Source organism: Octopus bimaculoides, chromosome 25 (assembly GCF_046866305.1).
Source record: "Octopus bimaculoides isolate indiv1 chromosome 25, ASM4686630v1, whole genome shotgun sequence".
NCBI classification, from domain to species: domain Eukaryota; kingdom Metazoa; phylum Mollusca; class Cephalopoda; order Octopoda; family Octopodidae; genus Octopus; species Octopus bimaculoides.
Genome location: NC_142952.1, coordinates 30199309 through 30219073, shown reverse-complemented (window position 1 = coordinate 30219073; position 19765 = coordinate 30199309). Strand labels below are relative to the sequence as shown.

General features: G+C 38.4%; 2 protein-coding genes across 3 annotated transcripts in view; one reads left to right on the top strand and one right to left on the bottom strand.

Annotated features, from left to right (window-relative positions):
* LOC106874442 (uncharacterized) overlaps positions 1–15513 on the bottom strand; it is a 29647-nt gene extending 14134 nt beyond the window's left edge. Inside the window, exon 1 of one of the 2 annotated variants that reach the window (XM_089342293.1) lies at positions 15408–15513. The gene's annotated coding sequence lies outside the window, so the exon portion shown is untranslated. Of the gene's footprint in view, positions 1–362; positions 611–15407 lie in introns of those variants that run through there. The other variant, XM_089342292.1, reaches the window with a different exon arrangement.
* LOC106874445 (COMM domain-containing protein 2) lies at positions 620–7219 on the top strand. Its single transcript, XM_014922181.3, has 5 exons — positions 620–818; positions 2923–3000; positions 4317–4399; positions 5543–5716; positions 6573–7219. The coding sequence occupies exons 1-5, from the start codon at positions 752–754 to the stop codon at positions 6768–6770; spliced, it is 600 nt and encodes a 199-aa protein (XP_014777667.1). The 5' UTR covers positions 620–751; the 3' UTR covers positions 6771–7219.
* Positions 15514–19765: the final 4252 nt, after the last annotated feature.

The window sequence follows — 19765 nt, the reverse complement described above, 5'->3', positions numbered from 1 at the left end:
GGTCAAGCTGGGGCACCGCCTCAAAGGGTTTCGTCGAACAAATCGCCGCCAGCACTTATTTCTTTTCTTAAAGCCTGGCATTTATTTTATCGGTCTCTTTCGCAAAACTGCTACGTTACAAGAACGTAAACAAACCAACAACGGTAATAGAACACACACGTGTATACACACATGCGTGTATATATATACACACACACACACACAATGAAGGATTTCTTTCAGTTTCTGCCAACCAAATTTACTCACAAAGCCTTGGTTGGCCCCGGGCTATAGCAGGAGACACTTGCCCAAAGTGCCACGTAGAGGGACTGATTCCGAAAGCACAGCAGGAATTTACAATAAAACAAGACAATAATACTTACAGATAAAGTTCTGTTTTCATTCTTTAATTAAATATATATTAATTAATGTTTTCGTTGCTTTCCTAAACACATGGCTTCTTCTTCAGCCACAGGAATTCGTCTGATTTTTTTACCAAGAAACAAAACAAAACTAAACAAAAATGTTTTGAAGAAAGAAATATTTTGGAACCAAAATATTTTTAAAAAATGAAAACAACCAGCTGCCGATAGTAACTTCCGGTTTGTAAACGGAAGTTATTTCGGTTACTAAACGGAAGTTGATTGGTTGCTAAACGGAAGTCGGTACGCTATTGTCATCATTTATAGTAGGAGTGACCGCTTGCTTTCTACACACTTTTTATACATACATACACATTTATTTATATATATACATCTATTTATATGAGATAATGTTCAATTTGTTAAAAGATGAACACAAGGAGCATTTGAAATTCTTAACAAATGTTGATGCTGAAGGTAGTACTGGTTTATTTACATATTTATTATTATTATTATTATTATTATTATTATTATTATTATTATTACGTTCCGGGTCCAATTTTCCCCCATGTCGACTTTGTCTTTCACCCTTTCAGGAGTCGATTAAATAAGTTCGCTGCCTCTTCCAGCAACCTCAAGGTAGGTGGAGATCTCCAGTCCTGTAAGGCAATTCACCCAGAAGGACATTCCAGTGTAAAACCAAAAGTTTGGTGGTCATCGCAACCATCTTATCCTGCTGAGTTGCTGTGGTCAGACCTCCAAGTCTAAAGACTGGGATCGAATTGCGCAGATTGACTCTCATTTAGGCACTTGTAGGGACACCGTTGTATTTCGTTATGCAACCATAACATACTACAAAGAATGTTAAACACTTTATAAGTTAATACTGTGTCTTACTGTGTTAGCAATGCCATTAAATCACTTAAGATTATCTCTAGAAGTTAAAAGCAGCACTGATTTGTTACGACGTTGCGTATTCGAAGACGTCTAATGTAAACAACAATGCGACCGAAGATGGAAATATTGGTAACAGGAGTGCTGGCTGTAGTTTGTATAGAACATCTGTAACAATAACCTTAACATGTGATCTCACATAGGCAGGAAGAAAAGCTCTGTGGCGTGAAGGATCTCATTATATAGCTAGTTGAGGGCATTCCGCCCTTCCTTACGATCTTCGGACACGAAAAACAGTCATCGTCATTATTACCGTAGTAGCGCCGAGATCGACTTTGCCTTTCAGCCTTTTGGGGGGGGGGGGGGTCAATAAAATAAGTACCAGATGAATACTGGGGATCGATGTAATCGACTAGCTCCCTCCCAAAATTTTCAGGTTTTGAGTCTGTATTCACCCCTTCACCGATCTTGCCCTGATCAAGCTGACCTCTGATCAACGGTGGTTCTAATCACGACCGCTTCGTTTCATTTTCTTACGTAGCGTATTTAAGAATACATTATCCGGCATAACAATATACATGTGTGCCTCCTCCCACGGACTTCGTTTCCACATACATACACACACGAAATTATATATATATATATATATATACACATACACGAGGTGGGTGCTGAAAAGTTCCTGGTTTTGGGTAAAAGAGAATGTAGGAGGATCAGTTGATTATGATTTTATTCAACATAATTCCCCTCTCTGATTCACACATTTATTTCAGCGGTCCTTCAGTTTTTCTAAACCCTGTAAAAGAACTCGGAAGGTTGGGCCTCCAACCAGGCCTTTCGCGACACCCTTAAAGCCAGGAACTTTTCACCACCACCACCACCACCACCACCCTCATAATGAATATAATTTGTTTAATTCATTAAAAGACCAACGCACGGAGCATGATGCTGAAATTAATGGTAGTTCTTATTCGAATTATGGCTATTGTTGTTTTTCTGTATCCGCCCCCTTCTCGGGTCTTGCTCTGATTCAGCTGATTCATGATCAACAGTGGTTCCAACCGTAGCCTTCTCGTCTTATTTGTCTGTGAAATGTATATACAGGCATACCTCAACTTTACACCGGTAATTGGTTCCAAGACGTTCGACTTACCTCGAAAAACGACGTAACACGAAGATCATTTTGAAAAATCTCATTTGCTTATTATCTGTGCTAATAAACGTTTTCTAGTATTGATTTTAGGTGATTCAAAAAATAATTTTTATGCTTTTTAAATGTGTTCGTTGAGGCAGACTGAAGTTAAGGTTTAATCATTTTTTTTTCATTAATTTCCTTTAAAAAAAAATCAGCGTAAAGCCGAAAAAGACGTAACTCGAAACGACGTAAGTTGAAGTACTAAGAATAAGTACAAAGTAAAATTACTACCTGATTATATTAGCAAGTTGATGCAGGTAGTTTATTTCATACAGTTGAAAAAAACTGCATTATTTATGGGATGACCCAATATTGATATACACACACGCACACACATATATATGTGTATGCATGCTGACACATACATACACACATATATGTATAGATGTGCATATATGCTCAATCATATTTATATACATACACCCATACAATCACACATATGCATGTATTTAATTATCACAATTATCATAGCATTAATATTTTCCATTCTAGTTGTTCGGGAATTCTGTCGCATCTCCTTGCAGTTCATTGAAAATGGCGCCAACCCAAAAGTTTACCAAGGTGCCGCACGTAAGTTGAAATTTTCTATCATTATTTTTGTAATTAATCTGACCAATCCTTTCCATTATAGGAACAGGTGGAGATACATGGCTTAGTGGTTAGGGTGTTGGACTTATGATTGTAAGATTGTGGTTTCAGTTCCTAGACCAGGAGATCTGCTGTGGTCTTGAGCAAGACACTTCATTTCACATTACTCCAGTCCGCTCAGCTGGTAAGAATGAGTAACCCTGTGATGGACTGGCGTCCCATCCAGGGAGGAATATTTATGCCAGAGAAACCAGGAAACTGGCCCTGTGCTCCTTATGGAGTAATATAAAAGGGTAAAGAGTAAAGACCCCCCTTCGGTCACAAATGACCATGGGATTGCACCTAGGAAGTTCCCCTCCAAGGCACAAGTTTGGTCAAGGTTATTTTGTGGAAGACCAGCAGTCACCCATTCATACCAGCCCCTCTTCTTCACGTCACTGATGTTGTCCAAGGAAAGCTGAAGGCTGATACAGCTTGGTACCAGTGATGCTGCACCTCATTTCCACAGATGAGAGAACTGGAGCAACATGAAATAAGGTGTCTAGTTCAAGAACACAGCGCACAGCCCAATCTGGGAATTGAACTCACAACCTCATGGTTATGAGCTCGATGCTCTAGCCACTGAGCCGTATGCCTTCATGAAGTAATGTAGACTAACCATTATAGAAACAAGGCCTGAAATTTGGTGGGAGGGGTTAGTTGATTACAAAAATCATGTGATCATGTGACTGACCAGACTATCAGATGATGTTACACATCACTAGTCACAGTGTGCTTTGCATCAGTGCCACCCTGCTGGCTAGACGAGCAGGCCAACGTTCCAATCCCTGATTGAGAAAGGGAGACTGGAGCAACATGGAATGAAATGTTTTGCTCAAGAGCACAATGTGCCACCCGATCTAGGAATCCAGTCCACACTCCAGCAATTGTGAGTGCAACAACCTAACCAGACTGCTACTCCAGACTGATGACGAGCAAAGACTCAGAAACATGTCTCTGGATGCCGGCTTAGCTGGGTGGAGGTGCTTGTCTCCCCCTTGTAAACATAAGGACACAGGAAACGTGTCAAGGCCGACAGGAAGCGGTGCAGCTTCCTAGGCCTAACCAACAGTAGTATTATTCCCTTCATGGGACCGTCACATTAAATTGACAGCATACAACTACTTCATCGTATCACTACTGCATAAATCTCTCTGAGAGATTTAGAAATGTATTATTTCTAAACAACCTAACCACTAAGCCACACATGCCTTCACATCTCCTAAAATACTTTATTTAATATGGAATCTTTTCTGCAGAGAAACTCGACGTGGAGACTAAAGTTGTTCAGTCGGCCGTGGAAGGGTTGATGTACCTCCTGACAGAGACCTCACGATTTATGGTAAGTAAATCTTGGTATTTTCATTATAGCCATGTAAAAAGATAGTCACATGACATTAACCAAAGTGTTGTTCATCATTGTCACCTAATGTCCTAGTCTGCCTAGCTGCTGTAAAAAGATACCATGGGGCAGCTGTGTGGTAAGAAGTTTGCTTCCCAACCACATGTTTCCGGGTGACGCGCTGGCAGAATCGTTAGTGCACCTGGAGAAATGCTTAGCGGTATTTTTGCCCATCCGTACATTCTGAGTTCATATTCTCCTTTCATCCTTTCAAGGACGATAAATTAAGTACCAGTCGAACACTGGGGTCAATGTAATCTACTAGTCCCTTCCCCACAAATTCGAGGCCTTGTGCCTCCAGTAGAAAGGATTATTATTAAGGTGGCAAGGTGGCAGAATCGTTAGCACACCAGGTGAAACGCTTAGCAGTATTTCACCCGTTGCTACGTTCTGAGTTCAAATTCTGCCGAGGTCAACTTTGCCTTTCATCCTTTCGGGGCTCGGTTAAATAACTACCAGTTACACATTGCGGTCGATGTAATTGACTTGATCCCTTCCCCCAAGCGGCCCTTGAGGCAAAAATTTGAAGTCATCGTTATTATTATTATTAAGGTGGTGAGCTGGAAGAATTGTTATGGTGCTGGGCAAAATGCTTAATGGTAGTTCGTCCATCTTTATGTTCTGAGTTCAAATTCTGCTGGGGTCAATTTTGCTTTTCATCCTTCCAGGGTTGATAGTAAGAGTACCAGTTGAACACTGGCGTTGATGTAATCAATTTATCCTCTCCCTCAAAATAGTTGCCCTTGTGGAAAAATTTGAAACCATCATCATTATTATTACTATCATTATTATTATTATTATCGTTATTATTATTATTATCATTATTATTAAGGTGGTGAGCTGGCAGAATCATTAGCATGCCAGGCAAAATGCTTAGCAGTATTTCGCTCATCGCTACATTCTGAGTTCAAATCCTGCCGAGGTTGACTTTGCCTTTCATCCTTTCACGGTTGTTAAGTACCAAAAAAAAAAAACACAGGTTGATGTAATTGACTTGTCCTCTCCCTCAAAATTTCGGACCTTGTGTTATCATTATCATTATTGTTGTTGTTGTTGTTATTATGATAATGATGTTCTTTACAGATTCCTGAAACAGAATACAAAGAGTCTTTAAGTATTCTTGGCTTCCAAGATGACAAAATAGACATTTTGCTCACTATGTATCTAGAAAACAGAGGAAACATCCGGAATATTCTTTCGGAAATGTCTATGGAGTTGCCACATTATGACAATTTAGAATGGCGTTTTGATGTTCAGGTGAGCAAACATTCCTAGTATTTTATTTTTCCATTTATTTAAAAAAAATAATTATATTTATTTTTTAAAAAAATTTTTGTTTTGTTTTAACATGGTTATGTGGTTGAAGGAGCTTTCTCTGCAATCATGTGACTTCAGGTTCATTTCTACTGTACAACACCATAAACAAGTATTGTCTGCTATAGCCCTGGGCTAATCAATGTATTGTGAGTGTATTTAGTAAAGACTGTCCTGAAGCCTGTCATGTGTGTGTGTATGTGTTTGTGTCTCTCCTACCACCACCACATGACAACTTGTGTTGGTTTATTTATGTCCTTATAACTTAGCAGTTTGGCAAAGAGACCTAAGAATAAGCACCAGAGTTAAAAAAATAGATGCTGGGGTTGACTTGCTTGAGTAGACCTTTCTAGCTGGTGCCACAGCATGGCTGCAGTCTAGTGACTAGAATACTTAAAAGATGAAAAAATTACTGCTGTATTTATTCCGACCTGGTGGTCTAATGGCGCAACTCGGTCATTGTTGGCTCCGGCAGGGGATCGTGGCGAACCTTGCTGTACTCTTCCGCAACTTTCTCTCACTCTTTCTTCCTGTTTCTGTTGTGCCTGTAAATCAAAGGGTCAGCCTTGTCACACTGTGTCACGCTGAATATCCCCGAGAACTATGTTAAAGGTACACGTGTCTGTGGAGTGCTCAGCCACTTGCACGTTAACTTCACAAGCAGGCTGTTCCGTTGATCGGATCAACTGGAACCTTCGACGTCGTAAGCGATGGAGTGCCAACAACTGGTCCAGTACTGTAAAGAATTTGAATTATCTGTCCCTTTTCCTAAATGATTTTCTTTTCCTTTGCATTACAGGTTGCAAGTCGATCCATGAGGCACCAGGTGATGCCAAACGTTCTGCTGAAGCTCCACTTAGAAGAGGATGATGAAGTCACAACACACCATCTACAAACTGACCCTGGGAACCTTGTTCAGTTAACTAAGGAACTGGAAAAAGCTCTTGATGAGATGAAATCACCCTTTTGCAGACGCATTGTTAGAAACATAGATTGAACATTCTACTTAATCTGTCAACACCTCTGCTTGTCTGTGTGTGTATGTATATATATATATATATATATATATATACACGCACACACTCATACATCTGTTTCTTCCAATGTTTTTTTTTTTTATTTTTGTATCTTGACCAAACACTATTTCATGAAAATTCTTGGAGATGGATATTTAATTCCACAACTGGAACAAAACAATGAACAATTTTTGCAAAAAATTTTTACAAAGAATATTACAAAACAAAAAAAAAAAATCCCAATAATTCCAAAGCTGTTGCCAAAATATAAACCTTCACACAGATAAGTGTGTATATGCATATATATATATATATATATATATGTATGTACATGCTTATATGTGTTGGTTAAAATAATGTAAATTGAAGAATATATATTTAAAAATAAAAATTGCTTGAGTGTTCTGTTGTTTGAGCGTCCTAAACTTGAGTTTTATTGTCCCTTAAATAATTTAAGGTTTTGGGTCTTTTCTTATCAGTTTCCTGATATGGCCGTTGCCAGTACCGCCTGACTGGCCTTCGTGCTGGTGGCATGTAAAAGCACCCACTACACTCTTGGAGTGGTTGCCGAATACCCTAACGGCTAAGCCACTTGCTTTCAGCTCCACCTAACGAGAAATAAAAACAAGATGTTTTTTGATATTGGAAAATATATTCTTTATTGAGGTGAAATGTTTTTTGTTGTTGCTTTTGTTGACATTATACAAGTCTTGATGAAGCAAAACATTAAAATATGAAACACATTGGATAATGAGGAGGGTTTTCTCACATTTTTCGATGAGTAAATATTCATATTCCTTATTTGGCCCACAATAATTGAAAGTATAAAGTGAACTTCAGTGGTATTTGAACTCAGAATATAAAGGGATGTATATTGCAAGCTAACTAAAATACTGTAAAGTACTTTGCCTGTTGCTCCACCAAAGATATTTCCTGTTTGTTTCACTCTTTGGACTGTGGCCATGCTGGGGCACCATCTTGAAATTACTTTTTTTTAAGGCTTGGTACTTATTCTAGTGGTTTTCTTTGGTGAACTGCTAAGTTACAGGGACATAAACAAACCAACACTAGTTGTCAAGTGGTGGTGGACAAACACAAAGACCTATATGCATACACATATGACAGGCTCCTTTCAGTTTCCATCTACCAAACTGACTCTCAATGCTTTGGTTGGTCTGAGGCCACAGTGGAAGACACTTGCCCAAGGTACCACACAGAGAGATAGAACCCAAAACCATGTGGTCAAGAAGCAAACTTCTCATCACACAGCCACAAAGCATAAAGCTTTGGACTGTTGTTAACAACGTTTTGGCTGATAGACTCTCCAGCATTAATCAGGTGTCTTGGGGAAATTTTGAACCTGGGTTTGCATTCCTAAGGTATTTTTCGATATTATTATTATTATTATTATTATTATTATTTAGGTCACCTGAATAATAATAACAACATAGAAAAATACCTCAGGAATGAGAACCCAGGTTCAAAATTTCCCCAAGACACCTGATGAAGGCTTGAGTGTATATCAGCCATTACGTTGTGTTAATAATAAACAAGATGAGGACAAATATCCGTCAATTGTAAATAATGTATGTAATTCCTCATCTCTTAAATATAGAACTATAAAGCTTTGGTTTTATAAGGAATCAAACATGGAAGTCTACAAGGCTGAATGGCAGAAACAATAAAATATTGGATAAATGTATTGTAATATTGTCATGTTCCGAGTTCAAATCTCACTAAAGTTGAATTCATCTTTCATCCTTCTGGGGTTCTTTGCTAGATTATACCCCATTTACATACTAGTGTCAAGCTAACTGACTATGCCGTTTTTCTCCAAAACTTGTGGCCATGTACCAATAGCAGAAAGTACAGAGCAAAGAAAAGAAAAAGGTTCTTCAGATTTTATTGGCTCTTTAAAAGATTTGTTATTTTTGGTGAAGTCTGTTACCTCAGTACCAGGTGGAAATGTAATTCTAGTCAAAATTAAGCGAATTCAATGTAGATTATATTTTCAAAATGCAGGGTTTATTGTAATAGAGTAAGGAGGCAATTTGTTGGTTTGTTGAGCAAGTAGGTCATCAGAAGTTGATCTTTTAAAAAAAGAAACAAAGCTTCTATTTCATATATATGTGTGTGTGTGTATGCATGTTTGAATGTGTGTGTGTGATTATATATATGTAAAGAGACATAGATAGAGAAACATTTCTTATAGATATATGTGTGTATGTATATTTATATAATATGCAATTGTGAGTGTGTGTGTGTGTGTGTGTATATATATATATAAAACACAGACTAACTCACAGTATGTTGTATACTATATGTGGTCCAAATGTCATTGGTGAGTGGTGTGTCTTTTTTCTATCACAAACAGGTATCATTATATATATATATATATATATATATATATATATATATAGTAATGGTAAGACAACAAAAGAATGAAAGAGACCACAATATTATGTAAATAGAGGAATTTATCTGTAATATAATATATGACAATTATTCGGTTACTATAATAAGACTCCGAGTTTCAGATGTGGTCAATTACATAGTAATTTCCCTTTGTTTAACGGTCATTTCCATAGCATATTTTGATTGCCTTCATAACTGAAGAGATGCCAGAGCAGGCTTCCACCCCGACATCCGAAATTTGGAGTTTTATTACGCCAACCGAATAATTGCCACATATTACAGATATATATATATATATATGTACATATATATATATATAGAGGGTGATAAATTGAATATTAATTCAATTTAAAACCAAGTGGCCTAGCATATAAAAAAAATCTGAAAATTCAGAAAAATTGTATTACATGTGTATAAGAAGGGATGACCATTAAGTGGTTGGGTCATTGATGACCTCTTTCTAGCATATTGGATGTCCACTTAATAGTCATCCCTTCTTATACACATATATACATATGCATAATATATGACGTAAATAATAAACCATTATTTATTGCATTAAGATTTAAATCTTACCTTATGCAATAAACATCAGCTCTATACATGCAAACATATACACACACACATACTTAAGTCCATTTATAAAGCTTTAAATTATACTTTTGTTTCAACATACATTTCTTTTTTCATGCTAGGAATACATATGAGATATTGTGATTCGGGCAAGTAGTTTTACAGTTGGGAATCCCAATCCTATATCGTTGATGAAGGGAGCTGAGAGAAATTGAATGCCTGGGGTTATCTGAACAGCATAACAACATTGTTGTAATAGAAAGATTTGAACTCCTGAGCAGGTTACTGGTAGCTCCAAGATGGTAACTTTACTGTGACTAGAATTGGTACCTTCTTAAATGTTGATATTTCATGACTATCACGTATTCAGAACTCAGGAGAACAACATGTGTGTGTGAGTATACACATACACATTTTATAAGCTTAAAACTTATAAGCAATCCTTGTGTAATGACTAAAGAAAATAGCCTAATAATGGAAGATATAAACCTTTGATGGCAAAAATACTTTTTTCCATCGATGGCCCCAATATTAGAGACTATTTTCTTTAATCATTACATGGTGGTTGCTTATAAAATATTATTATAATTTACAGAATTGTAAAAAATTGACACTGCTTACCAAAAAACCACCACAGATTATATATATATATATATATATAGGTATGTTGGTGCAAACAGGAAAAATAGAACTCAAAATATGAGCATATGTATATATTTTATTAATATTTAGCAGAAGTAACAGAGTGATTCATGGGTCAAGAGTTTTGTGAATTGGCACTTTGATAAGTGCCAACACACGAAACTTTCAGACCTTGAGTCACTCTGTTGCATCTGCTAAATATTAACAAACACACACATATATATATATATTCATCATCATCGTTTAATGTCCTCCTTCCATGCAGGCATGTGTTGGACAATTCAACAGGAGTAGGCCAGGCAGAAGAATACCCCAGGCTACCGTGTCTATATGTGTATATATATAATGTTCTTTCCAGCAGCAGTTTTTGAGAGAAGGTGGACGAGCAAGTTGATTACACTGACCCCAGTGCTTGACTGGTACTTGTTTTATCAACCCCTGAAAGGATGAAGGGCAATGTCGACCTTGGTGGAAGAAATTTGAACTTAGAATGTACTGAGTCGGAAGAAATACCGCCAAGCATTTTTTCCGACGCTGTAGCGACTCTGTCAGATGAACGCCTTAGGATATCATGTATACACACACATATCTGTGTGTGTTTGTGTATTTCTTATTTCTTTACTACCCACAAGGGGCTACACACAGAGGGGACAAACAAGGACAGACAAACGTATTAAGTCGATTGTATCGACCCCAGTGCGTAACTGGTACTTATTTAATCGACCCCCGAAAGGATGAAAGGCAAAGTTGACCTCGGCGCAATTTGAACTCAGAACGTAGTGGCAGACGAAATACCGCTAAGCATTTCGCCCGGCCTGCTAACGTTTCTGCCAGCTCATGTGTGTGTGTATTTCTATGTATGAAAGTGACAGTGTAACAATAAAAATTTCAGATATCAGGAATGATACATAGTTGGAAAAGATGCTGAGAGATGATATATGAAGTGAAAAACATGGATGTTGTTGATCTCAGTATTGGGACACTGGTTTTGTTTTGAAGTATACATATGTGATGATCAAACAGATGAGGAGAATGAAAACGGGTAAGACAATGGTGAAGACCTTCTGTTTGTTCTCCAAGAAGTCTTTTTTCCTCTCCCGCTTCTCTCTTTTCGTCTCTTTCTTCACTTGACCTTTTAATTGTCGCATCTTGAAACTGTTGGTGGAATCTCTGGTGAAGAGAAACAAAACAATGTCAATGATAATTCTTTGTGTTATAGACACAAGGACTGAAATTTTAGGGGAGGTGGGCTAGTTGATTACATTGACTCCAGTGCATTACTGGTATTTATTTCATCAACCCTGAAAGGATGAAAGGTAAAGCTGGCAGAATGGTTAGCATGCCGGGCGAAATGCTTAGCAGTATTTTGTCTGCCATTACGTTCTGAGTTCAAATTCTGCCGAGGTCTACTTTGCCTTTCATCCTTTTCGGGGTCGATAAATTAAGCACCAGTTGTGTACTGGGGTCGATGTAATTGACTTAATCTCTTTGTCTGTCCTTGTTTGTCCCCTCTGTGTGTAGCCCCTTGTGGGCAATAAACAAATAAGAAACGTTAACACGCCGGGCGAAATGCTTAGCGGTATTTCGTCTAAGTTCTGAGTTCAAATTCCGCCGAGGTCGACTTTGTCTTTCATCCTTTCCGGGGTTGATAAATTAAGTACCAGTTGCGTACTGGAGTCGATCTAATCGACTGCCCCCCCCCCCCCACTCCCCAAAAATTTCAGGCCTTGTGCCTGGAATAGAAAAGAATGATTTTTTTGTACTATGTATACAAATACTGAAATCTTGGGGGCAGGATGCAAGTTGATTATATCAACCCTGAACGGTTCAAAGGCAGAACTTGAATATATACATGAATAAAATGCCGCCAAGCATTTTGTCCAGCATGCTAACGGTTCTGCCAACATTTTTTGAGGAGAGGGGCTAGTCAATCACATTGACCCCAGTGCTTGACCAGTATTTATTTTATTGACCCTGAAAGGATGAAGGTCAAAGTCGATCTTGGCAGAATTTGAGCTCAGAACATACAGATTGAAGAAATTCTGCTGAGCATTTTGTCTGGTGTGTTGATCATTCTACTAGCTCACCATCTTAAATGATAACAATGATTCTATTTACATTATTTACATTTGACAGATATTTGTCTTCATCTGGTTTGTTGTTAACACAACATTTCAGCTGATATACCCTCCAGCCTTCATCAGGTGTCTTCGGGAAATGATAGTGTAGTGGTTAAGAGCATGGGCTACTAGCCCCAAGATTCCAAGTTCAATTCCAGGTGGTGACCTGAATAATAATAATAACAACAACATCGAAAAGTACCTTAGGAATGAGAATGCAGGTTTGAAACTTCCCCAAAACATCTGATGAAGGCTGGAGGGTATATCAGCCGAAACATGTTAACAACAAACAAGATGAGGACAAATATCCGTCAAATGTAAATAATTCCTCATCTCTAAAAGATAGAATTGTATTAACAACGATTCTTTCTACTTTAGGAATGAGAACTCAAGTTCGAAGTTTCCTCAAAACACCTGATGAAGGCTGGAGGGTATATCAGCTGAAACGTTGTGTTAACAACAAACAAGATGAGGACAAATATCTGTCAAATGTAAATAATGTAAATAATTCCTCATCTCTTAAATATAGAACTGTATTAACAATGATTCTTTCTATTAAAGGCACAAGGCCTGAAATTTGTGGGGAGGGGGACTAGTTGATTACATCAACCCCAGAGTTTTACTGGTACTTATTTTATCGACCCCCAAAAAATTAACGGCAAAGCTGACCTCGCCAGAATTTAAACTCAAAACGTCAAGGTGGATGAATTGCTGCTAAGCATTCTGCCTGCGTGCTAATGATCCTGCCAGCTTGTCACTTTTATGCTAAGGCCAGAAATTTGGGGGAGAGAGATGGTCGATTTCATTGACCCCAGTGTGTAACCGGTACCTATTTCATCAACCCCAAAAGGATGAAAGGCAAAGTGAACCTCAGCGGAATTTGAACTGAGAATGTAATGATGGGTGAAATACTGCTACTTATTTTGTTCAGTGTGCTAACGATTCTGTCAGCTGACCACCTTAAATGACCACCTACAGAAGGCACAAGGCCTGAAATGTTAGGGAGGGCACTAGTAGATTACATCGACCCCAGTGTTTCACTGGTACTTAATTTATCGACCCTGAAAGGATGAAAGGCAAAGTCAACCTTGGCGGAATTTGAACCCAGAACCTAGTGACGGACGAAATATCGCTTAGCATTTCGTCTAGCGTGTTAACGATTCTGCCAGCTCCCTGCTTTAATGATAATAATAATGTTTTTCTACTCCAGGCACAAGGCCCGAAATTTTTGGGGAGGGGACCAGTCGATTAAATCGACCCCCAGTACGCAACTGGTACTTGATTTATCGACCTCGAAAGGATGAAAGGCAAAGTTGACCTCGGCGGAATTTGAACTCAGAACATAACGGTAGACGAAATACCTATTTCGTTATTGCCCACAAGGGGCTAAACATAGAGGGAACAAACAAGAACAGACGAACGGATTAAGTCGATTACATCAACCCCAGTGCGTAACTGGTACTTAATTTATCGACCCCGAACGGATGAAAGGCAAAGTCGACCTCGGCGGAATTTGAACTCAGAACGTAACGGCAGACGAAATACCGCTAAGCATTTCGTCCGGCGTGCTAACGATTCTGCCAGCTTTCAGCGGAGCAGTAAATGTTGATATAAAACAGTGCCCCGCAACCTATAATGGTTTGAAATTGTGGCACAGAGCCAGTAGTCGGAAGAAATGTCAATAAGCATTTTGTCCGGTGCAATAACGATAATAATAACTGTTTCTAATTTAGTCTGAAGGCGTAACATCTCGCCCGGTTTAACATCTCAACCTGGGGAATCGAGTATCTTTAGCCAAGTCCACTCTGTTGTAAGCATTCGGACCGGTTTGAAGATATCTTTCTTCCCACCCACAACAGTTTTCGAAACCCTATAAAGGATCATAAGCAATACTTTCTGACTAAAAAAAAAAAAAAAATGAAAGGGAACAAGTCCCCGCCCACAAATCGTTTTCTAATGGTGAAGAACATTCTGGAATATCGCCAAGGTTTTAAAATTCATTAAAATTTCAACGGAAATATGATAACAAAAGAGTTACGAGGTGTTGCCACGTATTAAGTACAACATGTCTCGAAAGTGCTGACAAGTGAAAAAAAATCCCAGTAATGAAGGAACAAGAACATATGTATAGAATAATGCCCCACCAACTGTTTCCGCATAATTTCCCGAAGCATGTTTATCTTTTAAATGGAATGTTGCAGCGACACATTAGATTGTACAGTAGATATGGTAGATAACACAGTTTTGATATCTAAGATATAAAATCTGAAAGGAATGTGAAAAGTGCTAAATCGACGGAAATTGGTGCTAACAGAGTCAAGGCAGAATGACAGATTCCGAAACCTACCCTCAAAATCTAATTGTTTTTTTTCCAAATTCTATGAATATAATTTTAATCAACACCCTCGAAAACAAATTTCTGCAAAATATCATCTAAAAATATGCATTTTAAACCGTTATGAGGAAATAAAAGTCAGGAGGAGAGAGAAGGATGATGCAAAAGTCCTTAAAATTGTTTTAAGCAAATTTCATCAATATAATCTTAATCTACATACACAAGAATATACCTCTACAAAACTTCATTAAAATACATGAATTCTCAGAGAGTTACGAGAAAAACAACGAAAACAAAACGGGGCATCAAACTGTAGTTATACCATAACCTCTACACGCTTATTAGATACGCTAGAAATAACAGCCAATCAATGCCTATTGTATAGTCCCGAAAACGCGAGATGATGGTTACAGCTGGAAGACGTTCGGGACCTTTTAATCGTTTTCTTTTTTAAAATATTTCTACACATGCTAATTAAACAATGATATTTTGTGAGAAATTAATAATAATAATTAAAAGAAAGGGTTACGAACCTTCAACCTCGGGAGGTTTTATAACGTTTTCTCCTTCTTTCATTAAATTCTCGTTTCAGATTCAATAAATAAATATACACGGCGCTCTCTTTCATATAGTGACACGGCGTGTCGATAATAAAGGCTTCTGATTGGCTAAAATTAGTTAAACATTAAAATTTTTAAAGGTTTATTTTTTTTTAATTTTCAGCTTCTCTTAAAAGTAAATGGAATTTTTATAATTAGCATATACGTATGTGTAGAGTCTTTTTGTTTTAAATAACATAAATAAATTTTAAAACGGCCCCGTGCAGCAAATGAAAAAAACAAAAAAAAAACATTCGAGGGTAACTGTGATGAATCGCGGCGAAATTTACAGAATATATGGGGAATGTATGCAGGGCCATCTCGGCAGTATTATAGCTCATCGGGAAAATCAATGCCTTGGGCCCCATAGGATTTATTTAGAGGCATAAAATTACCTGTACATAGATCGAAATCGAACCACATGATCGATTGGTTTCACCGGGCAACTGCTCTGTGTTGCGATCGTGCTTCTTGTTCACAATGTATAAAAACAATATTGTTTTGCTTGAACGGTAGTGAGGGACAAACACAAAGGCACAAACAAAGATTTCTTGCCAATAGAGAAAGAGACGGTTTCTAACCGAGATCCAAGGTTCCTTCATTGGAATTTCAACCTCAACAACAGGCAGTTTTGTATGTATCTATGTACTTTAATCAACGTCTATAATGTTGATCAATTAGCTGTACAGTCGCTAAGCTGTACAATTGTCACAACATTAAATAAGTTATTTACCCCTAGACAAAAGAAATAGAAATGGAAGAGAAATAGCTCCCGTCTTCGCATCAAAAATTCAATCTGATCTGATAAAGTAATAAATAGATAACTAAATATATATATATATATATATAACTAATGAAACTTTCTTTTATTCCAAGTCATCATGTAACCAATTAGAAGACAAAAATATAAGGGTAAAAATATGCACAGGATCTTTATGAAAATCATTCTTTACGATACAATGTCGAACGGGATCGAATTTTTAGTGAAAAATAAGAGTTATTTCCCCTTTATCTCCATAAAGGGAAATAACTCCTATTTTCACTGAAAAATATTTTGCGGAAAATGAAAACTTTTGTGATGTAACCAAGGAATGGATAACTCATACACTTTTACTCTTCTACTTGTTTCACTCATTTGACCATGGCCATGCTGGAGCACCACCGTTAGTCGAACAAATCGACCCCAGTACTTAATTTATCGGTGTCTTTTGCCGAACCTCTAGTTATGGGGACGTAAACACATCAACATAGGTTGTCAAGAAACACGGACGCATAAATACATATACATACATACATACATATATATATATATATATATATATATATATATATATATATATATATATATATATATATATATATATATATATATATATATATATGTATATATATATATACGACAGGCTTCTTTCAGTTTCTGCCTACCAAATTCACTTACAAGGCTACGGTCAGCTCTAGGTTATAGTAGAAGACACCTGCCCAAGGTGTCACGCAGTGGGACTAAACCCGGAAGTATGTGGTTGGGAAGGCAGCCTCTTACCACACTGCCACTCCTTAAGCATCTTTTCCTTTCTCTACCTATCTGCATAATCTCTGCGACCCAATCGGTTAGCGTGTTCTGCTGTTAACCGAGAGTTTGGCCTTCGAAGCTCATCCAGGAACCTATAACGTATAACTTCCTTCGGCGCAGACATGGCTGTGTGGTCAAGAAGCTCGCTTTGCATCGACGTAGTTACGTTTGCGGTCGCACTGGGCCGAACCTTGGACAAATCTCTCGTACATGTTAAGATTTGTACAAACTACAAATATCACAAACATTTTACGTATATGACGGGACCTCTAAGATATAGTGGACACACACACACACACACACACGACAGGCTTCTTTCGGTTTCCCCACTGGCACCAACACCACCGCCGCCGCCACCACCACCACCACGATTGCCACCGCCACCGCTACCACAACCATCACCCCCAATATGACCACCAACATCAACACCGACACTTGCAACAAGAAGCAGTCCACCCACTACTACCATGACCACCATGACCGTCATGACCAGCACCAGCACCTGCACCACCACTAACATCCCCATCCCCACTGGCACCACCGCCACCACCACGACACAGCACCATCTCCACCACCACCACCACCATTACCACTGCCACCACCACCACCACCACCACCACCACCATGAATACCATCACCAGTATTATTCTATCTATTGATTTTCCAGTTGCTATAACCTTAATTTCTTTTCAAAGATAATTTTCTTGTTTGCAAGGCATGAATTCTTGCGATATGATATTCGATTTGTCCGCTGCCATCAAACCTCACCTTAATATTCCCATCCAGGTTGATCTGAGATGATTAACGGACGAGCTTTATTGGAACGGAAGCAATGGGCTCACGGTCCAAAAGACTTGTTTTTCGACAATCCGTTCTCTTGAAGCGAGTTTCGTTTCGTCATTTGGAAAAGATTTTTGTCAACAGGCGATATTCAAAGGAAATGATATTACCAGCGTCTCGAAGAATATTCTTTGAGGTATCAAAACCATTCCTTTGAAGGAAATATTGAATTCAGTTAGGACTGGTTTTTATCAATAACTCCAGTGTCAGGCGGACACAAAAGAGAAGCATTCATGCGTATCTGCTCTTCCTGGTTGCTTGAATATTTTTAAATATTAAAGGAAATTCTTCTTCTTTTACTGTTGGCGATTCAGCTCAGGGCAATGCTCCGTCATCACCAGATGGTCTTGGAAATGAAACTGTTGGCAGTAAACTTTCAATTACTGAAACCATTCACAAGTTTTTGTTGGTAGGCGCAGGAGTGGCTGTGTGGTAAGTAGCTTGCTTACCAACCACATGGTTCCGGGTTCAGTCCCACTGCGTGGCACTTTGGGCAAGTGTCTTCTACTATAGCCTCGGGCCGACCAAAGCCTTGTGAGTGGATTTGGTAGACGGAAACTGAAAGAAGATCGTCGTATATATGTATATGTGTGTATATATATATGTGTGTGTGTTTGTGTGTCTATGCTTGTCCCACCAACATCGCTTGACAAACGATGCTGGTGTGTTTACGTCCCCGTAACTTAGCGGTTCGGTAAAAGCGACCGATAGAATAAGTACTAGGCTTACAAAGAATAAGGCCTGGGGTCGATTTGCTCGACTAAAGGCGGTGCTCCAGCATGGCCGCAGTCAAATGACTGAAACAAGTAAAAGAGTAAAAGAGAGAGAGGAATGGAACTCGATGTGCCAAGATCCGGATCAAATACGTCAAGGCGTTCGATTCGACGTTACTATAGTCCCGCAAACCCATGGTCTTAGATTGGTTCTTGTTTTTGACTCCTAAAGAATAAAAGACAATGTTGACCGTGACAAGATTTGAACTCAGAGTCGGAACAAATACCGCGATACATTTCTCCAACGATCTAACGACTGGGTCAATTCGCTGCAACCCGCATCCGCCTCATCGCTCCTGTTTAAACTTGTGATATGCGGAGCTGTTACTCAGTTTTACATATAATTTGTTTTCGCCTTCGCTGTCTATTGCATATTTATTTAGATACTTCATTGCCATTATATTTTTCTGGTCTGTTTACATTTTTACTGTCATGGCGGCTGGTTTTGAACGGAGGCAGACGGCGTACGATGTATATATATCAAGTATGTTTGAAATATATGCCTCTAGGGTACGGGTCTATTACAATTAGATTCTTGCATACATACATACATACATACATACATATACGAACATGCACACATGTATATATCTATACATACACATATACAGAAAAATATACATACATACGAATACATATGTATGTATATAAATACATACACACATATACAAACATGCATAATATAATTGTGTATGTATGTATGTATTTTGATGTATTTGGCTTAGTGGTTAGGGTGTTGGAATCACGATCGTAAGATTGTGGTTTCGATTCCTGGACCAGGCGAAACGTTGTGTTCTTGAGCAAAACACTTCATTTCATGTTGTTCCAGTCCACTCAGCTGGCAAAAATGAGTAATCCTGTGACGGACCGGCGTCCCATCCAGGTGGGGTGTGTGCGCAATATATAAACCATAGAATCCAGGGTATCCCAACCACGTGGTTCCGGGTTCAGTCCCACTGAGTGGCACTTTGGGAAAGTGTTTCCTACTACTATAGTCCCGGACCGACTACAGCTTTGTGAGTGGATTTGGTGGACGGAAACTGAAAGAAGCCTGTCGTACACACACATGTCTGTATATATTTATGTGTGTATGTCTTTGTGTCTGTGTT